The sequence below is a fragment of the Idiotropiscis lumnitzeri genome, chromosome 9, assembly GCF_059441095.1.
Source record: "Idiotropiscis lumnitzeri isolate Australia: NSW breed Sydney's pygmy pipehorse chromosome 9, RoL_Ilum_1.0, whole genome shotgun sequence".
NCBI classification, from domain to species: Eukaryota; Metazoa; Chordata; class Actinopteri; order Syngnathiformes; family Syngnathidae; genus Idiotropiscis; species Idiotropiscis lumnitzeri.
In genome coordinates, this window is record NC_142399.1 from 18,785,056 (window position 1) to 18,807,451 (window position 22,396).

General features: G+C 39.9%; 1 protein-coding gene across 1 annotated transcript; it reads right to left on the bottom strand.

The window, feature by feature from the left end:
- Window positions 1-5,509: 5,509 nt before the first annotated feature.
- Window positions 5,510-21,222, bottom strand: kcnk18 (potassium channel, subfamily K, member 18). The gene is made up of 6 exons (XM_088304203.1): window positions 21,143-21,222; window positions 15,731-16,095; window positions 15,372-15,518; window positions 10,741-10,773; window positions 5,865-5,975; window positions 5,510-5,605 (listed from the first exon to the last, which is right to left on the bottom strand). Exons 1-5 carry the CDS (start codon window positions 21,220-21,222, stop codon window positions 5,953-5,955), a joined length of 648 nt encoding a protein of 215 aa, XP_088160329.1. The 3' UTR covers window positions 5,510-5,605; window positions 5,865-5,952.
- Between the last annotated feature and the right edge of the window lie 1,174 nt (window positions 21,223-22,396).

Here is a 22,396-nt window from a genome sequence, read left to right on the forward strand (position 1 = left end):
CAGTGTTGTTATTTAGCTTCTGCAGACCTTGCTGATTATCTGATCATTTGAATCAGGTGTGTTGCAGCAGGGAGCGATAGAAAACAGACAGGACACTGGCCTCAAAGAAACAGGATTGAGGACACCTGCTCTCCAGTATGTAATAGAAGCCATTATCCCCTATCTTGGATGAATAATCCAAACCAAGCAGATTGGGGAGAAAGTCAATCTTAATACACCACACACAAGAGGGCAATCATCATGATAGTCTTCCAGAAACATCTCACAATCTATCTTTTGCTGACATTTCTCGCAAGAGGAAAAAATGCTAACATAGGTCTTAATTACATGTGTTTACCTGGCTTGACGTCTGAAATTTGGCTCAGCCTGTACTTTGCATTGGCTTGTTTATAGTTCTTCATTTTATCGATCCATAAAGTCTTGCAAAATTTCATTTCAGTTATGTAAAATGAATGCTTTTGTCAATCAATCATTTTCCTATACATTCTTCTATTATTTTTATATTGTGACCAAGTTTTATGGTCTCAGTCACAATTTACCAATTAAAAAGTGGTATTTTGTATCTGGAATAAAACATCAATATTATTGATACATAACACTTTCCTCTACATTTATTTATTTCTTTTTTTACATACCTTTGACATATCAAGACATACTGTATCTAGTAGTTGTCACATGTATTTGGCTACCCAAGGGCAGCAGATGCTTCTGCTTCACTGCGTAGGAAATTCAGCATGTGGTGTTGTCTATGGGCTCCAATATTCCAGCAGATTTATCAAGCATTAGGAATTCATGATTTTGTAACTTTTTCCAAAAATACCTTTGAGCCCCCGAAAATACAGGTACTCTTCACAAAATGGCTTTAAGGTAATTTGAAAATGGTGAATAGCTATTTTTTTTTGGGTTGGGCATTCAACCTTTGAGTGTTTTATTTCAGATCCACTGTGTTTGTGTTCAAAATTAAAACTATTTCTCCACTGAACTGCATGTGTAAATATCCGCTTTAATACATCAAAGCTGTTTTGAATTGGGCAGATTTCCTTCAGTTCCCACATGTCAAAACAATTAAGTATACAATCTGAATAAATAATGTAGGGCAGTACTAAACCTTTACTTTGCATTGCAGTATGTAATAATGTCTGTCTTGTAAAATAACATTTAAAGTCAAGACTTTGAAAATCCAGTTGTGCCATATCATAATTACCATAGCTTCAATTAATGGTCCATATCACAGCTGCAATCAATTGTTTTACTCATGAAACTGTCCTTCAGCACCAAATATCGACGACAGACGTAAAGACGTCACTTCATAAGCAGCTGGGCACACATATCTTTCCCGTTGTTGTACTGCCATCGTGTGGTACGAAGATAGAACTGCATCTGGACTCGAAACCGTAAGAGGAGCCCATTTTTTATTTATTATTTCGTCACATAGTCAATTAAATGCTCATCAGCATAATGTTTGCACACAGTACAAAGTGGATAAGGATTTTCACGGCTTTAAGGTTTGAAATCACTAGTCAGTTGATAACAGGCCACCAACCTGTAGTGTGGGAGTAAACTGGATAAGCGTACTAGATAATACCACTAAAAATATTTATAGAACCGTTCTATTTATAATTTTTAGTGGTTAGAGTATTTTCTTTTTCTTCTGACTGTTTAGGAAAACGTTTTTGTGGCAATTTTCCACTTTGACATTTATGTAATTTAGAATTCAAAGTTCAGCCTCAAGGTTAATTTAACATTGTAACGAATATTCTATTTAATAAATGAAGAAAATAAAAAAGGCTTGTCTCGGTACTTTAGGAATGAGAGGTAAACAGCAGTGCAACCTACAAGTTCTCTGAGGAACTGCAGTCAGCTCAAACTAAATAAAGCCAACAAGGGTCAGAAAAGGTAGTGTAAACAGTGATGACCAGTGATGGGCATTCCGTCCCGGACATATGGCCATATTGGGGAGGACAAGAAGTTTTTAAAAAGGACGAACTAAACAAGGGCTGAAGTGGGTTTTCCGTCTCTAAATGACGCCCATTTCACTGACAAAAACAGGCTCAGCCTGTTTAGTGTGTGTAATCTGTCAATGCACTGCAGACACACACTTCAGACATTGTGAAATTTCACGACGCGCCGCTTGTCTCATGCATGACAGTTACTTCACTTCAAGCGGACAAGAGGAGGAGCAGTCATGCAATGTCAAAAAACTTCTGCCGTTAGCCTCTCTCCCATGGCATTTTGAACTGACGTTTTTTTTTAATTTATTTTTTTAAGTTTTTTTCTTTTAGTATGGACAAAAGTGCTTTTAAAGGACAAAGTGGACGGGGACAGAAGATAATTATTTAAGGACAGAGGGACGATGACAAAGGGGTGCCCAGGTCGCAGAAAAGGACACACCTACAAAATAGTCTAAAGTGTCCATCTCTGGTGATAACTCTCTGGGGCAGAGGTCTTCAATCCTGTTCCTGGAGGGCCAATGTCCTGTACGTTTTCCATCTCCCCCTGGTACAACGCACCTGATTCAAATGATCAGGATCGTTATCTAGCTTCTGCAGAACATGCTGATTATCTGATCATTTGAATCGGGTGTTTTGCAGCAGGGAGAGATGGAAAACAGGCAGGACACTAGCCCTCCAGGAACTGATTGAAGACCTCTACCTCAGAGGGTTATCACCAGAGATATTGGATGAAATCCAGGAACCTCTGCAAATTGACACTTGATCTCAGAGTGAGCCAAGTGACCACAACCAGTATTTTGGCTGGATCATCTTAAATCTGACCCCTCTCCACAGTGAACCCCAGAAATAGAACAGACTCGAGTGAAACTTGCATTTTTCCGCATTAACAGACAATCAGTTTTCGAGAAGGCTGTCTGGCATGAGAAGAACCTGCTGCCTGGGGGTATGTCCTGAATATAGTGGGGGAAAAAAAGAATGTCGTCAGGGTACACAAAGCAAAAGTGGTCGATCCATCCTCAATCCATTTTCTTCGACTTATCTGGGGTCGACTCTTGGGAAAGAAGCTTTAGCAGGGAAGCCCAGATTTGCCTCTTCCTAGTGACTTTGTATAGCTCTTCTGGGAGAATCCCAACGCATTCACAGGCCAGCTAACAGTCTGTTAAGCGTGTCCGAGGTCATCCCAGGGGCTTCCTCTCATTGGAACGTTCCTGGAACAGCTCATCAGGGAGGCATCCTTGCAGCATCCTAAATTGATTCTCAAACCACCTCATCTGGCTCCTCTTAATGTGAAGGAACAGTAGCTGTAATCTGAGACCCTCTCGGATGACTAAGTTTCTCACCCTAACTGGAAGAGCTCAGACACCCGGCGGAGGAAACTCATTTTGACCGCACACCCCCTTCGCGAACTCAGGGTGGATCTCATACACCCTTGCGGCCTTGCCACGAGGATCTTACTAACCATCTCTGTGACTTAAACCCATGTCAAAATGTCCCAAGTCGAAGTCAGCAGCACACCATCTCCCATATGCACTGCTTCCCCATCCTGAGATGTCAGATGGTGGACCAAAATTTTCTCAAAGCCGTCCAGAAGACATTTCCCATGGTCTCACTGCCTCTCGAGTCCCACAGGCAAAATGGACGTGATAGGACCCCTTAACCCTGGTGTCCAACAACAGCTTTGAGGATTGCCGTCCCGACAGGCCCCGACCACCTTATGGCCACAGCGCTGGGTGGCCACCTCATCAGTGGAGGTACAGAACATAGTTCACTTGGATTCAGTGTCCCCCGACTCCTCCAGGATGCGGGTCAAGTTCTGCCGGAGGTGAGTTGAAACTCCTTCTGACAGAGAACATTTGAAGTTCCTAGCAGTGTTCTAATACAGTACATAAAATGTTTCCTGATTATGTCTTATGAAGTGTCTGAAGCAAATGCTACTCTGCCAAATGGAAAAAGTAGCTAAGATCAGAAATCTGACAAACACCCCAAGTATGCTATTATGAGGATAGCGCCACGCCTGGCTTTATGTTTTACTAGCCTTTCATAGGCTGCTCCGAGATTTAATGTTGTCTGTCTTGTTGGTCCCTATGATAAAGGATAAAGCTAGTAAAGTGGGCGGTCGTGGTAATTATAGAACAATAGCATTAGCCAGTACAAAGTACGAGAAAAAACTGTTGTTGCTCAGACTAAAAGTCAATTTTGGTTTGAAAATAAACATAATACAGATATGTGTATTTATGCCCTGAAAGAACTGGGCAATCAATATAGACTCAAGAAACCATCTGTTTTCATATTTTTATTGACGCTTCAAAAGCATTTGATTGCATTAACCATTAAAAACTGTTTGAAAAGTTGGTTCAGAGGGGTGCCTAAATAGTGAGGATCCAGGTTTATTTGTACTGCCATCAAAAAATGCAAGTCAAATGGGGGAATAGCATATCAGCCCTGTTTGTTGTTGGCGATGGGGTTAGACAAAAACGAATTTTGTCCCCAGTATTATTTAATGCATATATGATCTCTCTGAACAGTTGAGGGCCTGTAAGACTGGTTGGATAGTTGGGAATTATTTAGTGAACCATATCACGGATCCAGATGACTTGGTGATTCTCATTCACAGTAGTGCAGGCCTCCAACAGATCTTGAATAAATGTTCAGAGTATGCCGTCCATCGTGACATTAAAAACAATGTTGCTAAGAGTGTCGTAATGATCTGCAGAACAAAAGAGGATACATGACTTAATTTCCCATTCCACTCCATGATAAGTTTGAATAACTCGGTCATTTCATCACTGACTAGATGGACCAGTGCAAGTGAAATGTTTGTGAGTAAAAAGGGTCAATACACTGTAGGCTGTACTCAGAAATCTGATGTATAAATTTATCCGTCAGCTTTATGACTCAAATAATGAAATCACTGCTCACTTATCAAACAGCAGTTAAAGTGCTACATGACAGCTGAAAATATTGGTACTGTTGTCTTTTATACGATGCTCTTTAATATTTTTACCTTGGTCTGTGTGTATATTTGTATATATTTGACTTGTGTATATTGTGTATCAATTTTGTTTGTCTTTGGATGCTGAGTCTGCAATAAAAGGAGTTAAATTAGTCAGACAACCATATTTTGTGATGAACCCAATTGTAATTATCATTTCATCCGTCAAATAAGTCCGTTAGCAGTCCATCGGTCCGTCAGTCCGTTGCCCCACCCAACCCCCCAAAAAAGAAAATGGCAGCAAAACAGGCATCCATCAGTGAAGGACTGATGGATGGGTTAAGTAACGATCTCTCAGACAGATAAAAATTCACTTCTGTTAGTGCTAAGTCCATCATTTTAAAAAAAAAAAAAGTGTCCCATAATTCGTCAATTATCAGCAAAATGGGCATCCGTCAGTCTGGTAATTAGTAATGACATTCTTCAAAATTTAGTATAGTTTAGTACATTTCTATACTCGCATACTGTTGTAGAAAAGCATCACTCATGTCACACTTCACTTCATATATGTTGTAATACAACAGCAAATATTGAAGCCATAATTTATTTTAAATATATGATTATGGGCGGCACAGTGGATGACTGGTTGATCAATGGAGAGGTTGTGAGTTCGAATCTGGGCCTGGCCTTCCTGGGTGGAGTTTTCATGTTCTCCCTGTGCCTGTGTGGGTTTCATTCGGGTACATAAATAAGAAAAAAAAATGTAGTTAATGTCATTACAAGGGTTAAAAAAACAATTATTGTGTAACAATGATAGATTGTAAAACATGCATATTTGAATGACTGTTATCAGACATCACGTTTTGATGCAGTAGTTGAGAAATTGAGTAGTACTACTGTTAAGCTATAGCGACTGATAAGACAGCCAAGGTTTTTTAGTTTTTTTTTTTATCTTGGTACTGAGGACTGTGGTGACTTACCAAGTGATTCTTAGCAGAATGTGGCGATGATTGTGCTCTCACACTGTTGGTAGCCAAAGGAGTCAAGGTTGTCGCTGTTTGTGATGATCTAGCCATACAGCTCAGAGTAATCTGCAGTAGAGATAGTCAACAGTTGGAAACATGCTGATAGAACAAGCTGCAGTAGCGACAAGGTCGTGACCTCATGTGCCTTGTGCATTCTGCTGTGGTAAGCGGTCCTCGGCCAAGATGCATGGGCTCCTCCGCTGCAGTCAAATGCAGACTCGATCATGAAGACATTAGAAGGTGATAGAATATTGGGTTGATCACAGGAGTATAACAACAGTCTTGCATGCTTCTCAATACGCACTCAGGAAATCCTCCGATCGCCCGCATTGACATTCACAGAGAAAGTTATCCAAATGAATAGCAAGATTTATCAGCTCATTGAGTGACATCAGTCAGTTAGTTCATCTTGTATTTCTTGGTTGAATCCTGTCTGAAATTTGCAACAAAGAGCTGTGTCATCAAACGAACAAAATAATCAAGAAGCCGACTGAAAAACTGCCAACAGCCCCATAATACTCACTTCCTTTGGTAAACACCTAAAAACCTGGCTTTTAGAGAATCAAGTCTGTAATCATATTTCTTCTCAGTTTACATGATTACCATTGAGTAGGAAACCCTTTGTTTGTAATTTATGTTTGTGAATATGTTTTTTGGAATTGTCTGTCGCGCTGTTATCTGTTTTTGGTTTTTACTACTTGAGACATCATCTGACTTGTAGCATTTTAACAGTCAAGCACTTTTGCACTACAACACTTTAACAAGCATGAAAGCTAGCATTGCAGCACTTTACAACTCATACTCATACTTGGTTGCATTCAATGTATTTATATGTCCATTAGTGTGTTTCTTGAAACTGTACTGTATTTTAAAGTTATATGTTTTCTATTGTACAGTCTAACATCAACCTGCTACAGGGACAAAGGATGCAAATTAGCCATTGGCTATAATCTGGCATATTTACAGGAAACTGTTTTATTAATATGCACTGTCCCTGTATACTTTCAAAAAAATAAAAACAAAACAAACAAACAAACAAAATAAATATGGGCCAAGAGGAAAGAACGTCTGGACTACAGTTGTTTATCGCCATAGCCTAAGCTCAACCGACAAATTCTACAAAGTTGCAGCGCCCGTGAATTTGCGAATTGAGGGATTGTACTAACCCAGAGGCACTCCTTTGCTAGATTAAGCCTTATATGCAGTTGTTCATCGTCCTTGTGGTCATTGACCGATGTATTCTTTTTGTATTCGGTTAAACAATTACACAGGTTGTATTTGACTAAAAGAGAGCAAAGCACAACAATCAAAGTAACGAAAATTGAAAACAATGATGTAAATAAGATGTTTGCAAAAAACTAATACACCTGGACTGCAAATACAAATAAAAGAGAATGGAGCTGCAGCGGAAGGAAGGTACAGGTTTAAATCTCACCGACAAAAGGATGAATAAGAACCGCATAAATTCACGGATGTACATACTAATGCAAAGCACATGCTCGAGTTGCTTGAAATGTGGAAACAGAAATTAAAACAAATTAGACTTGCTGGAGTTCATGTTTGACATTGACACGTAAACTTCATTACTTCCTCTTTCGGATGATGTAGATGGCTTTGTGTGAGACGTGGGCAATTTGAAGCTACCTTGCACCTCCCAATTGTGCGTCCATATGTGAAAAATAGTGACGAGTGCTATTAAAATATCTTTAAGAAGATAATGATTAGAATTTCAATTTTAATTTGATAATTTCAATAAATTGGTTTCTTCAATTGATTGGCAGGGATTGCACTGTTGTCATTTATGAATGGATTACGTTTCGTCGCCACTGATCGCTTCATGTTTTGCGGCTCCGTGTTTTTCCGAAATATTCATCAAAAAAGAAAAAATACATTCCATATCGCCAACTATATTGCAGTAAGATGCAATGTTTCAAAGAGATGAGTTTACTCTAAGTATTCGCACATACAAACAGGCATTCATACAAGCCACGTGATTGGTTCCAGGTGCGAGATCGACCAAGGAGAGCACGGGTGGATTTATCCCGTGAGCTGATTGGCTGCGATGACCCAGCATCTTCTATTGTTCGATCTCCTCAGTCTCATTAACGTTAATAAACAAACTGCACTTTTGAACACGGTTGTGTTGGGAAACTCGTAACATTATTCAAAAGTGCTGTTGTGTTAGTCCGAGTTGAGCAGGATAAGCAGATAGCAACAGCTTTGTTCAGAAGTTGTCAGCGAGGTTCGCTCATCCATCCAACAAGAACAGTTCGCTCAGCATGACGAAACATTGTTAAATAAAATGTTAAAGTTTGTCGAAAAACAACTTTTCTTAACTAATTTATTGATGTCATTGTGCAAAGTGAAAGTTTAGCCATGATTACTTCCGGCGACAGTGCTTCTTCTTTGTGGGTTTAAAAGAGCATTAATCCACCAGTATTTTTTGAGGGCTAAAATTCATTGCGGGATTCTAGTTGAGGTAAGACAATTTTAGAATTGTTCTCTACCAGGCTTGTTGATCACGTGACTCTCACAGTCTGCAGCTTGGCATTTATTCTTCACTTTGCATTTGTAAAGTTAAATTTGCTGTGTAACAAGTATTTAGAAGGTTGGTAATCATGACGGGGGAGTTGCAACGCCCCCGCCGCCCCCCCAAAAAAACAATTACAATTTGAAATAATAAGAATAAAAAGTCAGTTTGCGGTTTTCCACTATTCGCAGGAGCTTCCCGTCCCAATAAACCGTGGAAAACGGGGTACGGTACCATGAGGTCGACCATGCATGTATGTGGAACATTGAATCTCTGCCTGCACCTGAATTAAAGAGTGACTATCTCCCGAATCAACTTTTTTGTATAAACAATGTTTAAACAGGTGTCTACTAAAGGCGTCTTCATGCCCTGGTCAATATTTTGACGTTTTATCACGTTTGTTGAATGGAGCATGGAGAATGTGAAGCCCTCTTTAGGTTAAACATTGCACTGCCTGTGAATTTACCTTTCTGTCCTCTGATTGCCACTGTGGTATATAAGCATCTCAGTCTGGTACATGCCTCTGTAGCAAGTTGGAGTTGAAATTGTAGTTTAACAATATTTGAAAGACCAGCACATGTATAGGGAATAGCTCCACATCAGATTTTTATTTGACCACTTTCTCATTTTTTCAACGCGTCCCCCGCGCCACACTTGACACCTTCATCTCCTCACAATCAATATCCCTCTGCCAATACAATTCCATAACAATAGTCCCCCTAAATAAGAAATCAAATATATCTATCCAAATATAGACATCCTTGTAAAAATAAATCATCTTACAGTAGCGTTTGCAAATACCGATTTTGATTAATTAGCATAGCTTGTCGTAGTATAGAAATGATTTAGGTCGTAGTTTGTCATTGCTGCTGTCAATCACATCCAGACCACGCCCAACCTTCTTTTTCCTCGCAAGCCCAATGGTCCTCCAAGCAACACCCCCTTTGTCTGCCTTTTTCAAATATTAGTGAGGCGTGAAGCAAGCGTCTGATAGGGCGTTGACTAGGTCTTTAAATACAACTACATTTGATTTAGTCATGGTTTGAAAGAGTCTCAAATGTATTCAAGTTTGTGTCACTAGATTGCAAGATGCGCGAGGCGGCACAGCAGGAACGCCCACTGAGGCGTATAGTGCGTCTGCCAAATTCACGAACACGCGGAACTAAACCATTGCACCGGCAAAAAAATGATGATGCGCTGTTTTTACGAATATGTTCTGTCACCAATTCATCAGGTGCGTCGGGATGAGGCTGCTGCGTGTGTAGGCAGGGCACGCCCAAGCTGGCCCCAAACACACTCGATTAAATTTGCACTGTCACGAAAATTAAGTTAAGCCCGCATATGACGAGGCGAGACCCAACAGGTAACAAGCAACACTAAAGAAGAATTCTGGCAAGAAGCAAAGTAGCAAGTAAGGCAATACCCTGCACCTTCCTTACGTTGAAGCTGCATCTAAATACCGGATGAGCCAAATTCTTGCCTGCACCTTCCTTACGCTGAAGCTTCATCTAAATGCCGGATCAGGCTTACTGTTTCCAATGCTTATGCTCTTTATGCAGTGGCGGTAACAGTTTACAAGCCGTGTCTGGCTCAGCTTAAATGACATGGACATGATGGCCATACCAGAAATGATGAAGAGTGAGGTGAGCATGAAAAAATTGGGATGATGAGGCACAATGTCTCCAAAACCAATAGAGGTGAGTGTGATAAAACAGAAGTAGTAAGGATCAAATCCCTTCATTTCTGTCTCCCACATGGGAAGAATCAAACCTCCGAGAACAATATAAGTAAATACTATAACAAGAATGAGCACAAACGGTACATTCAATGTTTCCATAGTATCTCCTATTTCAGTGAGGTCCCAAATCGCGACTCCTTTGGGCAAGGGTGGTATTCGATTCAGTTCTGGGCATGAAAGGCTCCTGTACAGGGGGCGCTTTCGCGGGAGATTTTCTTTGGCAAGAATCTTCTCAAAGACTTCTCTATTTTTTCGCCGCTGCATAGAATTGGACTTCACATTCACTTGACTTTGCAACGCTTTCCGGATGTTGACTCGTTCCTGAAGCACAATGTCATGGCTGAAAACTGTTGTACCATCTTCCAAGGTCCGATGGTTCGACTCCCTTGCTTTCTTGCGAGCCTTCAGTTTGCACCAACTGTGTGAGCGCAGCACTTTGAAGAAGGCGTGAATATGAACATATGTTTTGGTCAGCAGCGTAGCAAGGAAATCTCCAATATCAAGCATGACTAAAAGCATGAGAGGAATGCCCACCATAGCGTACAAGACACACACCACCTTACCAGGTAGGGTGACAGGATAGATGGCTCCATAGCCTGTAAAGGATGTGGAAAAAAATGAACACTTTGAGTCTTAGATGCACTCACCAAAAACATACAATACTGTACATTGCAAGCGTACAAAAAAAAAAAAAAACAGTAAAAAAAAAAGTATTTTCTTATGATACATAGCTACACTAGGGCAGAAGATAGCTTGGGCATTTTAATGTGTAGTCAAAGTGTAACTGGTGCAAAGTAGGAGACAGTGTATACTGCTTGATTGTTTTTTTGTTTCATGTTCTCATTCCATATATAAAAAAATAAAAAATAATTTAGTCTTAGAAGGGGCCGGCACGGTGACCTGACTGGTTAGTACGATGGCCTCACAGTGCAGAGGTCGTGGGTTCGATTCCGGCTCCGGAACTTCCTGTGTGGAGTTTGCATGTTCTCCGCGTGCCTGCATGGGTTTCCTCTGGGTACTCTGGTTTCCTCCCACATTCCGATATGCATGGTAGGTTAACGGGACACTCTAAATTGGCCCTAAGTGTGAGTGTGGCGCAAGTGGTTGTTCATCTCTTTGTGCCCTGCGATTGGCTGGCAACCAATTCAGGGTGTACCCCGCCTACTGCCCGATAGCTGGGATAGGCTCCAGCACCCCCCGCGACCCTAGTGAGGAGAAGCAGTTCCGATAATGGATGTCTTTGTAGGTTTGTGCAGCCCGGTATCTCCACAGCTCAAAGGTGATAGCCCGGGTCGTGGGGAGTTCCTTAATTATGTTTTATGCGCAGCTGAGTTTGACTGATGTGGCGATTGCTGCAAAAGGGGCCTTTTTATTTGCAGCAGCACAGCCTGCTGACCACACCGAGATGCAGTATATAAGGTTGCTCTTTATATAATGCCTTCAGCTGCTTCCTTTCCACTTGTCGCCTCTTGAGTACTCTGACAAAGTGAATTATAAGTTGAGAAATGCTGAGTTAACGATTCCAATAAACTGATTCCAAACATCCACTTTTATATGGGAGTCAACGGTCTATTTGAAGCAGTGTCCTGAAATGATGTGTGCTGCGGCTTCGACCACATGATGTTGCTTGTAAGGAGCTAAATTACATCCAAAGCAACATCACCAGAAGGAAATGTGAATTTAACCCCTAACAAGCTTTTTGCGGTAATGTAAAAACATTCTCCTATCCTGTTTAAGTTGTGGGCCATTAGCCATTAGATGATGCAGGGGCGTGCTAAGTGCGTGCCCACGGGGCGGCGGCCCCAGCCATCAGCCTTGGGCATTCAGATTGGCATCCAAAAACCCAAGAACGGGATTCATGTAGATTTAACTCACTAAAAGTGTACCCACATAATCTCATGAGTTTAAATACAAGAGCAACATCAACATTACGAAACAATTCAATAATAATACAGTTTTGTTTTCATTTACATTATTTTGCTTTGTAGTTTTTATCATTTCAAAATAAAGTATGTTTTAATACCTGACCCCCCCCCCCCCCCCGGTCCCATGTTGTTAAAACAGCTTGCTGTATGATGCGATGTGGGTCTTTACTACTGTAAACTATAATCACAAGAATACAAATATTGTCAAGTGTAGGTGTCAATCAAAACTATTATACTATAAACACTAATATATATAATTATTATAGATTACTATACTAATATTAAATGTATGCAAGGTGTTTTTTACTATTTCTTCATTGCCTTATGATAGAGTTGCTGAATTAGCTTTGTTTTTTGTTAATTTTCATAACATAGGTCATTCATTTGAATCTTCTGCCTTTTTGTCGTCAGGACAAACACTGCTAACTGCAAATATGCTGTTGTCAGACTAACACAAATACAGCAGTCCAATATTTATTTTGTCTATTAAAGTATTTCGCTAAAGCTCTTTGGCTCTCATTAGATTTACTAAAATGTGTACGAACGATTGATAAAGATGTTACTGACATGCAATCCAATTTTCTACATCAGAGGTATTCAATTAAAAGTCATAGAGGTCCACAACGAAAATTTCTTCCAATTAAAAGGTCCGAACCAAAGTCCAACATCCCAAAATGTCTAGCCTATGTCCACATTTTTATATAGTTTCAATATTTAGTCATTTTCAACAGAGCGCACTTATATACGAAATATTTAGCAATGTTCCCATTAAACACCTTTGCCAGTCAAACAAATATAAGGCGTTTATTTCACATTCAAGAAAATGTGGCTCCAGGAACTTAAGGGTGCCACTTCCGGAAAAAATAGTAAAATATCTCCTGCGGAAATATATCAAGTGCCAGACATTGAGTTAACACCTTTTGCCTTTTTTTCTCAAATCAAAGAGTTATCAGCCTAAAAAAAACGGAAAGCCTAATTATCCAAGTAAAACAAGTCAACATGTTCAGTACACAATCAATAAAAATGGCTGTCCTCATGAAAAACTAATTCAAAATGAGCTTTGACACCACCTTTTCTTTTGAATATTTTTTTTAACTTCTTAATGAGAAAAATTAGTTTGTGACTGCCCTGCCAGTGACTTAAATCTGGGTTGGAACAGAGTCAGGGCCATTGGGATTTGGTAGATTATTTCACACATCTGGGATTTGTGTTTTCCTTTAAATGTTTGTGCAACAGCATTTAAGCACTCCTTCACAACTTCCCCATCACTTGAACGTTTTTTTATGTTTCCCCAAAATCCATGATACTTTTACTGAATATTCGTTTGCATGCCGTTGGGATGTAAACGAAAATGTAAACATCTGTTGTACTGCACTCGAAGTTCGATGTTTTTGCGTGCGCTCACCTCAAACGTCAGCGGATAACTGTGCACAAAAGGGCGGTGCTTTGTTTCGTAGTGGCGCTTCGCAATGTTGCGACGCTTTCGGAGCATATGATGCACACTGGTTTTGAATTGGCTGCAGCCAGAACGAAACTAAATTTCTCCATCCAGTCATTTAAAACAAGACGCATCGACCTTGCTAACTTTTTAGCAAGGCATACTGTCAGCAGCACTCTCTTCCGGTCTGCTGCGCAATTGGCAGTGGATCCTAAACAAAAGATTTGATTGGCTCAAATCAGTGACGCCTTTTCCGTATTAACTAGAATTGCAGCGCCAACGTTTGCGAATATGCCCTGAAAAAAATTCATCATAGATTGGCCATGGGTCCGGTCCGAACCATCCCGCGGTCCGGATCTTTTATTCTATCTTTTGTTGCCTTGATTAGGCTTCTCGTGCTGTGGAGACCATCTGTCTCTTCTCAGATATTCCAACCATCCAAAAGCAGCTGCCTCCCACTTATGAGAGGTGCTGATGGAAAGTTTCTTTGGGACTATGCACTTTGCACTGTTATTTACTGTATCAATCCCTTGTGTATAGTTTCACTGAGTATTCATTCCTTAATAAATTAATTCATTAATGAATTGGAAATTGTATCAATAACTTTGTAGATTTTACTAAAGCAATCCCTCATAAAACCATGTCTAACATGTTTTAGTATTCACTTCCAGTTTCATCCCATGGATTATGGTAAATATGTAAAGGCACCTGCTCCCAGATGCTTTTGATTACTGCCTATTCCTGTAATTATCAATTGTATGTTTTAAACTTGTGCAAAATATGCCTCTGAAAGTCAAGGTGGAGTGTTTTTTTTAGTTGTTTTTCGGTGGTTACATTTTTATACTTGTGCAATTGACAAATGCTGACAAATGACAAACTTTGGCCTTTCAGGCCCTTGTCATTAAAGCCAAGGCCCTAAATATTTTTTTTTCTTTGCAGACCAAGCCAATCAACAGTTTTCATTTCTGAAAGTCGCATTGTGTACAACAGTAAACTTGATTTTTTGTCTAAGAAAGCTACATTAATTTAAAAAAAGCACTGCTTTAATTAAAATGATTGTATTAAAGTGTATTTGAAAGAAAAAAACTATTCTTTTAGTTACTCTATGCAGCACTACAAAAAAGCATCCAATGTCTTGGTAAATATGACAATGAAAAAAAGTTTTTTTTCCTGCTTTCCCTCATTTTCTCCACTATTCTTAATCCTTACTAGTGTTGTCTCTCCTCTGAGAGCTTTGACTGACTGGGACTTGGCTCGAGTAGTCACTGACTAATTGACAATCATGTGCAGCTCCTTCAAATGGACTTATGGATGGCTCCTGATATACATCACTAATTTTGCAGATTCTCAGTTTTGCTATTCAATATGTAAGATGTATGTAATGATAAAACGAGTAGACGAGGATGCTAATTGGTGATTAGCAATATGCTAACGATAATTAAGAGGGGCTAACCGTGACACTAGCCCATACGCTATATGTACTACTAACGTCGGTTAGTTTGTTGGATGCTAATTGTGAATTTGTTTTTTTTTTCACAAATTATTGACCAAACAAAAGTGTTGACTTTCACTATTTAATGCTACAATGTCAACAGTTGAACAAACATGCTGTTTCTGGGGTCTCCAGATAAGTTATGATGCTGGTGGTATGTGGATTTGGCCTGACGCCATATTGTTGCCCATCTGTCATTCTAACATATACAAACTTGGTTGCAAACATTTGGAGGTGGCCATATGAGAAACACTGTTGTTGCCTTGACCATACGTACATTCATAAGTAATCATATTGGGCTAGTTAATGCTCATTCATTTTGTAAAGGAATGCACTCACCAACCGTTGTGAAGACTGTGCACACGAAGAACATGGAGCCAAAGAATGTCCATCTGTCAGGTGTTTGGAGCCATATGGTCTGAAAACCAGCTTTCATTTTATGCTCCACTTCATCCACTATGTTTTGGTGGGTGTATGATGCGTTAGCTTGAATTAAAATAAAAGAGTTAAGATCATTTGGTTGTGGGGCATAACTTAAATGAGTAAACATTTGATATGAGCAGGAAAAGTTAGTTAACCTGCAACAGAAGGCAGACTCCATACGGTTAAGTTTGAATCAAGATTAGAGAAAAAACAAACGATGTTACAAGAAAGTAAATGAATTAGAATACAATTTCAGCAGTTTTTGTCATACGTACTGGTGAGATTCTGGACATGTCGAATAATGTTCCCCAAGAAGCCATGGTATTCCTGCTTGGCGGGGGGTGCTCTCCCTTCAATATATTGGAACAAAAGTGCGCCTAGCGCTGCGTAAACGACCAGAGAGAGGCAGAGCATTAGGTGAGGAAGGAGCTTCCAAAACCATTCTGTGCACGCCTTGAGCTCGCTGCTGGGGCTCACGGCTTGCTTGTCAGGTCTCATTTTCTCCCTCCTCAACTGTCCTCTTCTTCTCCCACCGTTGCAGAAAGTGGGAAGCGCCCGTCTTGCTTTGATGCTCCACAATTGTGCTTTGGGTCTGCTAAGTGCCGACACACACACACACACACACACGCACCCCCGCTCACTAAATCATTCCACATACACATTACAAACATAACACTGACGTCTACAGCGGACGTCCACTATATACAGTATCTAAGTGTATTGCTGCCCGCAGTGCATGGCAGGCATAGTTGGACGACTTTAAAGCCTACAGTATATGAAAATATAATGTTAAAAAAAAACTAGAATTGTAGACCTACATAGATGTCTATTTGCAATATTGTTTGAGAAAGAAAGGAAAATTAAATCATACCCTATCTGGTAATGTAATCAAAAGAAGAACGTTCCCTCACCTTTTACAGCACGAGCACCAATATCTAATGGGTTCTCCTTTGATTCTTCATGCACACCCCCCACTCGAGAAAATATTGTATAAATTGGCTCCTTTATGTAATCATATCGACAAAAATGTTAGAAAAAGATTTTTATTTAAAAAATGTGAGACTTCAGCTAAACTAAGTTACAAGAATACATCATCACATATCATTGACAGTACACTGCAAAGGGGGTGACATCAGTGCTAATGCTTAGTAAACACGATCTTCAAAGCTACTGTATGACACATCACATTTACATCATTGTCTTAACCAAAATATCTGATCTGGGTCGCATTTTCCTGCAGTGTGAACCTAAATTGTCGGACGAGGCACGATCGTCGTAAAGTCGAAATGTCGCAGATCAAGTATGTCGGAACCTGAGGACTTCCTGTATATTAATTTTATACCGTATCAAAATTTGATGTATGATTCTCTTTTTCAATGAATAAAAATATCAACGAGTAATCTCAACAGTGTAGCTCCAAACTAATTTTGAAGTAGGTCAGAACAGACTCAGTAAAAGTTCTTTTAACATAACATTGAAAGCACAGAGGGCAACAGGTGCTGTGGAAGATCTATATTTAGGTGGCAAGCAAGAACAAGATTACAACAAGAACCACTTTCTGAAAATATCCAATACTTAAATGATATATTTGCAAGACTGGATAATTCTATTTCTAAGTGTCCTGCATCTGGCTTAGTTTTAACAACCACAATCAAGGTGTCCTACAGTTATCTTTTATGCATTTCCGCTGAATTTCTGCTCCAACAGCTTTGACATGATGTTCATTAGTTTTTGTGGGAGGTGTTTTGGTTTGGAATGGCACTTTGTGAAACAGCCATCTTAAGCACTAATAGCTTTTTAAGTGACTTTGTATTGATTGTTTTATTAATTACTTTTGACCAGCACTACAGTATATAGTGTCTGACCAGTATATTTCCGGACCCACATTATACTCCCGTGTCATTCTGCTCCTCCTGATACTTATTATATCCCCAGTTTAAACAGTACATTAGTGTTTCCCCTCAGCCTGGAACTATTTAATACACATCTAACCACAATAAAGGCAGAGTTTGCAGAGTAAAAAACAAAATCTTTGTTATATATGTTAAAGCTTTCTGTATGACCTACCAGGAGAATATTAAAATGCTCTTTTGGAAAATCATCCCTCTCTGATCCCATCTTATATCTCTAATTTAATTGGAATTATTAATTCTAGATTTGTCATGCTGTGACGAACCGAGCCAATCAGAGGCAAATTGCTGTAGAGCTCCATCTCGCTGGTAGTTGTCTTGGCCATTTATTGAACTGTGGTTAGGAACAAAAGTTAAACAGAAGGAAATGTACAACCCTCGAGCCAAATCAAGGGTAACCATATCTAATGATGATTCTCTACGCGGCTGTGTCGCCGAGCCTTGAAACCACCGCCAAAGTCGTCATTATCACTGTTGTCAGGTAAATTGAACACCTGTTTGATATTTTTAATTGATTTTACAAACCAAATCATACATCACCAAACCGGTAACATTTCATGTTTGGCAACTTTCCAACATGAATACGCCATGCTATCTAGCTGCCCTAGCTAATGATGCCTCTCACAGTGCACTCAGTCCACAACTCAAATCTTGCAAGCAAGCTTGGGCATCATATACCGCACCTTTAACAATAAGAAGGCTAGACAGACATAAATGTATTTCTCCCTCAAAACATTTCGTCTTAAATAAATAACTCATATATTTTCAAACCAAAAATGGAGCTGACATTATTTAAAAACAGCGCATTTGTAGCTTGGGTCGATGCAGATTCTTTATTCCTCAAGGGTGAAGTCCGAGGTTCACGTTGCAGAATTTTGCTCATAACCAAAAGTAGTTCATGGGAAGCTCCGTCACTATCAAGTCAATTTTAACAGAAATGGAAGAGACTGACAATGCAATGGCTTTTTCTAAAATGTAACCTCAATATTTACACCCACAAGGCCTCTGGTAGTCATTTACTGTATCATCAGATTCCGGATGTACGTTGCTTCATGACAGAGCCTTCCATTTGCGCTTATCCTGCTTCTGCATAAATATTTAATTTTAAATTAAAGAGATGAGATCACCAGTCAATCACAGGAATGACATTGATGGGTCTGTGGACAGGTCTGATTATTTTTGTTGTTGTTGTTGTTTGTTAAAATTATTATTATTGTTTTTTAGGGTAAATACATTTTCTATAGTGCTTGGTCTCAGAGTTACGCAGGTCAGAATGCAGCCTGACCAAGCTGACTCTGGGTGATGTGGCAGGTTGCTCGCTTGATTGGTTACTGGTCAATGGCAGCAAATTTTTCTAAATTTACAAAAATGGGTAGATTGTGTCAGAAAAGGCATCCAGCATATATACTGAAAGTCCGAAAGTCTTATATTTACAAAACTCATCCGACTGACTATTTATTCCATAAAATATTCGCTGGTTAAATAATCCACCAATCTGGCCAAAATGAGTTGTTACACATCATGACAAGAATAAAATCCGACCCCAATCAAGGTTTTGGATTTTGGAGTGTAAACCTCATGCGTTCGAATAGATGTTGCATTGTTGTTTGGCCCTGCCTCAGATCCTCTTGGTCTGTTTGCATGTGTGTTCTGTTGATTCTTTGAATAAACCAAGATCCCAACACGGTCTAAAGTGTCTCTGATTTTGTTGCCAACATCCTTGCTTAAACTGCCATGAATGGGTATTGGGTGACTCAACTCAATACTTGCTACATCTCATGTCAGTGTTTAGCAACCCTGATTTACTTTCACGCTTGACAAATTCCATTTGTTCGGGCAATTCAGGGTGCACTGTGATCATCACAATTTATGTTAAACACTGAAATGGAATATGTGTGTGTAAATGTATGTAGTATATATGTGGAATATGAACAATAGATTGTTAAAATGTTGTCAACAAACTTTGTCTGCTTACCGTCAGTTGTGTGTTTTTTTTTTTTTGGCTGGCTTACCCGTTAACACAAACATCAGAGAGTCACTGTGCTCTGGACTCCACTCATCTCACTATTGGGCATGTGACATCATACCTCAGCAGCTAGCCAGAGAAATAAATTGTCCTCATGCCTCCGACAACATTTTTCAAGGCAAGCAGTGTCAGCTGCAATGGTGGTAATGTGACTAAGTGGGGGATAATAAGGAGACCATATTGAGGTTAAGTCTAGAAGACTCCCCAGTATTATGAATTTAGGTCAAGTGGAAGAGGGCGAGGCGACACGGTGGCCTGACTGGTTAGCACGATGGCCTCACAGTGAGAGACAGCACCGGGCGTCGGTTCGATCCCGGCTCCAGCCATCCTGTGTGGAGTTTGCATGTTCTCCCCGTACCTGCATGAGTTTCCTCCGGGTACTCTGGTTTCCTACCACATTCCAAAAAAATGCATGGCAGGTTCATTGGACACACTAAATTGCCCCTAGGTATGACTGTGAGCGCGGATGGTTGTTCGTCTTTGTGTGCCTTGCGATTGGTTGGCAACCAGTTCAGGGTGACCCCCGCCTACTGCCCGAAGATAGCTGGGATAGGCTCCAGCACTCCCCCGACCCGAGTGAGGAGAAGCGGTCCAGATGATGGATGGATGGTAGAGGGCAGGACGGTCTTACAGTTCAGAGGTGAAAGACATGAATCAAAAGAAAACAATAAATGAAACAACTAAATTTAATCTAAATAACAAAAATCCAGATCATAACAGTGCCAAGGGACAAAGAACGTGCCAGGTTGACAAGCACAAAGAACATGAGGAACCAAGTGTAACATAGCTAGAGGAAGAAAAATGGAACAGGACATGGTGACGAAACTGACGTTCAAAGCAAGATGTCCGACGACAAACGGTGATGAGTGGAAGAGGTTGGGGTCAGGTGTTGTGGGTTTTTGGGCTTAACAGCTGTCCGAATCTGCTCCTTCCGGGCTGAAATTTTGGTCACAGCACATCCGTGGAGTCAATAAAAATGTCTTAAAGTTTCAAATACTGTGAAACTAGAGAAAATAAGCCACAAGAAAAAGGGACACAAAAAATAAGAGTGCTGAGAGTGGACTTGGTTGGCGAAGACAAGCAGACGTCCATGTGTTGGGTGACGCCACGCACCATTCGCTGGGTCGTTTTGTGCTTGGTTCATTCAGTTACAGTTGCTGTGTACATAACTATGATGAGTTAAATGCACAGGAAAAATTTAATGTATTCAGGAAAATAGAAGATCATTACAATTCCCATAAATTATGCTGTACTATCATAGACTGCAATCCAAAATGCAGTAATATACTGTTAAAATACAATTACATAATGTAATTCGTAATATGGTAATATGCTCTTGAATAAAACAATTTAAAATAGATGCACTGTAAATGAACAACTTCCAGTAATATATTTTAAAGTGAAGTTCTTTACCGCGTATATATTGCATGGAAACTCCATAAGCAGACTACCTCTGCATTAGCAATTAAGCGATAATTTTACAAGGATGAATTGTAAATAAAATATACATATATATATATATATATATATATATATATATATATATTATATGTACTGAATTATATATATTCATGACCGTCGAGAGGGCCCGTCTAATCAGGCATTTCTGAGCGAATTTGCACGTTGTTGCAAAAACATGCATGTACTGTTTTTAAACCTCATGTGTGCCTGGGTGATTTACGACAGACCAGTATAGGGTGTACCCCGCCTCACTCTCTCCCAAAGTAAACTGGGACAGGATGGAGCCTCACCCAGTTCCCAAATGAGGAGGAGCAGCATAGGAAATGGATAGATAGAGGGACGTAATCAAAGAGGAGAGGATCTGAGCCATTACTACAATCTAATTTTGCATAGTGGGCAGTTCATTGTATGGTGAGATACTTATTTCCTAAATACATAAATGTCACATCTCCTCAACTGTCGTCCGTATTTAGCTTGAAACCAGAGCCGGATTCCTACTGGCAAGAGGAGGATTAAGTTATAAACACACCATTACACTGTAATAAACACAATATCTCACATTAAGAACAGCAGTTTAAAAAAAATGAAAGAAACTAACAAATCCACTGACACTTTGTATATACAGAAGAATCCTGATTTTAAAAAAAAATGAAAATGTATGGCGTAAATGATGCCAAAATCACTTCAGATTCATTTATATACAATCTATAGTTTTGCGGTTAACGAGGACCACAACTCCCCGTGAAAAGTGAAAAAACGCAAAGTAGAGGTTGACTCTTTTTTATTGTCATGTCATTATCCACACCGCTTATCCTGTACAGGGTCGCGGGAGGGTGCTGGAGCCTATCCCAGCTGACTACGAAAGGCGCACTACACCCTGAACTGGTCGCCAGCCAGTCACAGGGCAGACATAGACACCGTCACTGTGTGGGAACTGAACCCACGTTGCCTGCACACAATTCAGGCGAGTGTACCACTACACTATCAGTGACACTCTTTTTTATTAATATTTTTAATTAATATTTAAAAAAAATTATTTTGGGGGGGGGATTTACACCTCTATTATGCCGCTGTGACCATCCCAACAAGGTTCTCAAACTTCAGAACAGAAACAAGAGAGTTGTCGAAACCAACAAGGATATATAATCCTATAAAACCTTACTTTGCATTAGCATTAGCGATGCTAATGATTTGTTACACTCCATAGGCAGGCAGCAATTAGCCCCCGTCACCCACTGCAGCTGTCAGGGCTCAATTAGAATTTGGCTGCTGACACAGCCAAGGATTGCACAAAATTATCTTTTTACCGGCCCAAGATAATTTCATACTGCTAAACGTGGCAGTATCATTGTGCTTGTGATAATGGCTTTTCCTCAGAGGAGCACATATTTAATGCCAATAAAATCTGAAATATTGTGCCGATCGTGTTTATATTTTCACAAGTTGAAGTGGGCATGAGTAGAGCTGAGCAGATAACTTTGGTGGCTATAGGTCACCGTTTTCAGACAGTATGTTGTGATCCGGGCGGCACGGTGGCCCAACTG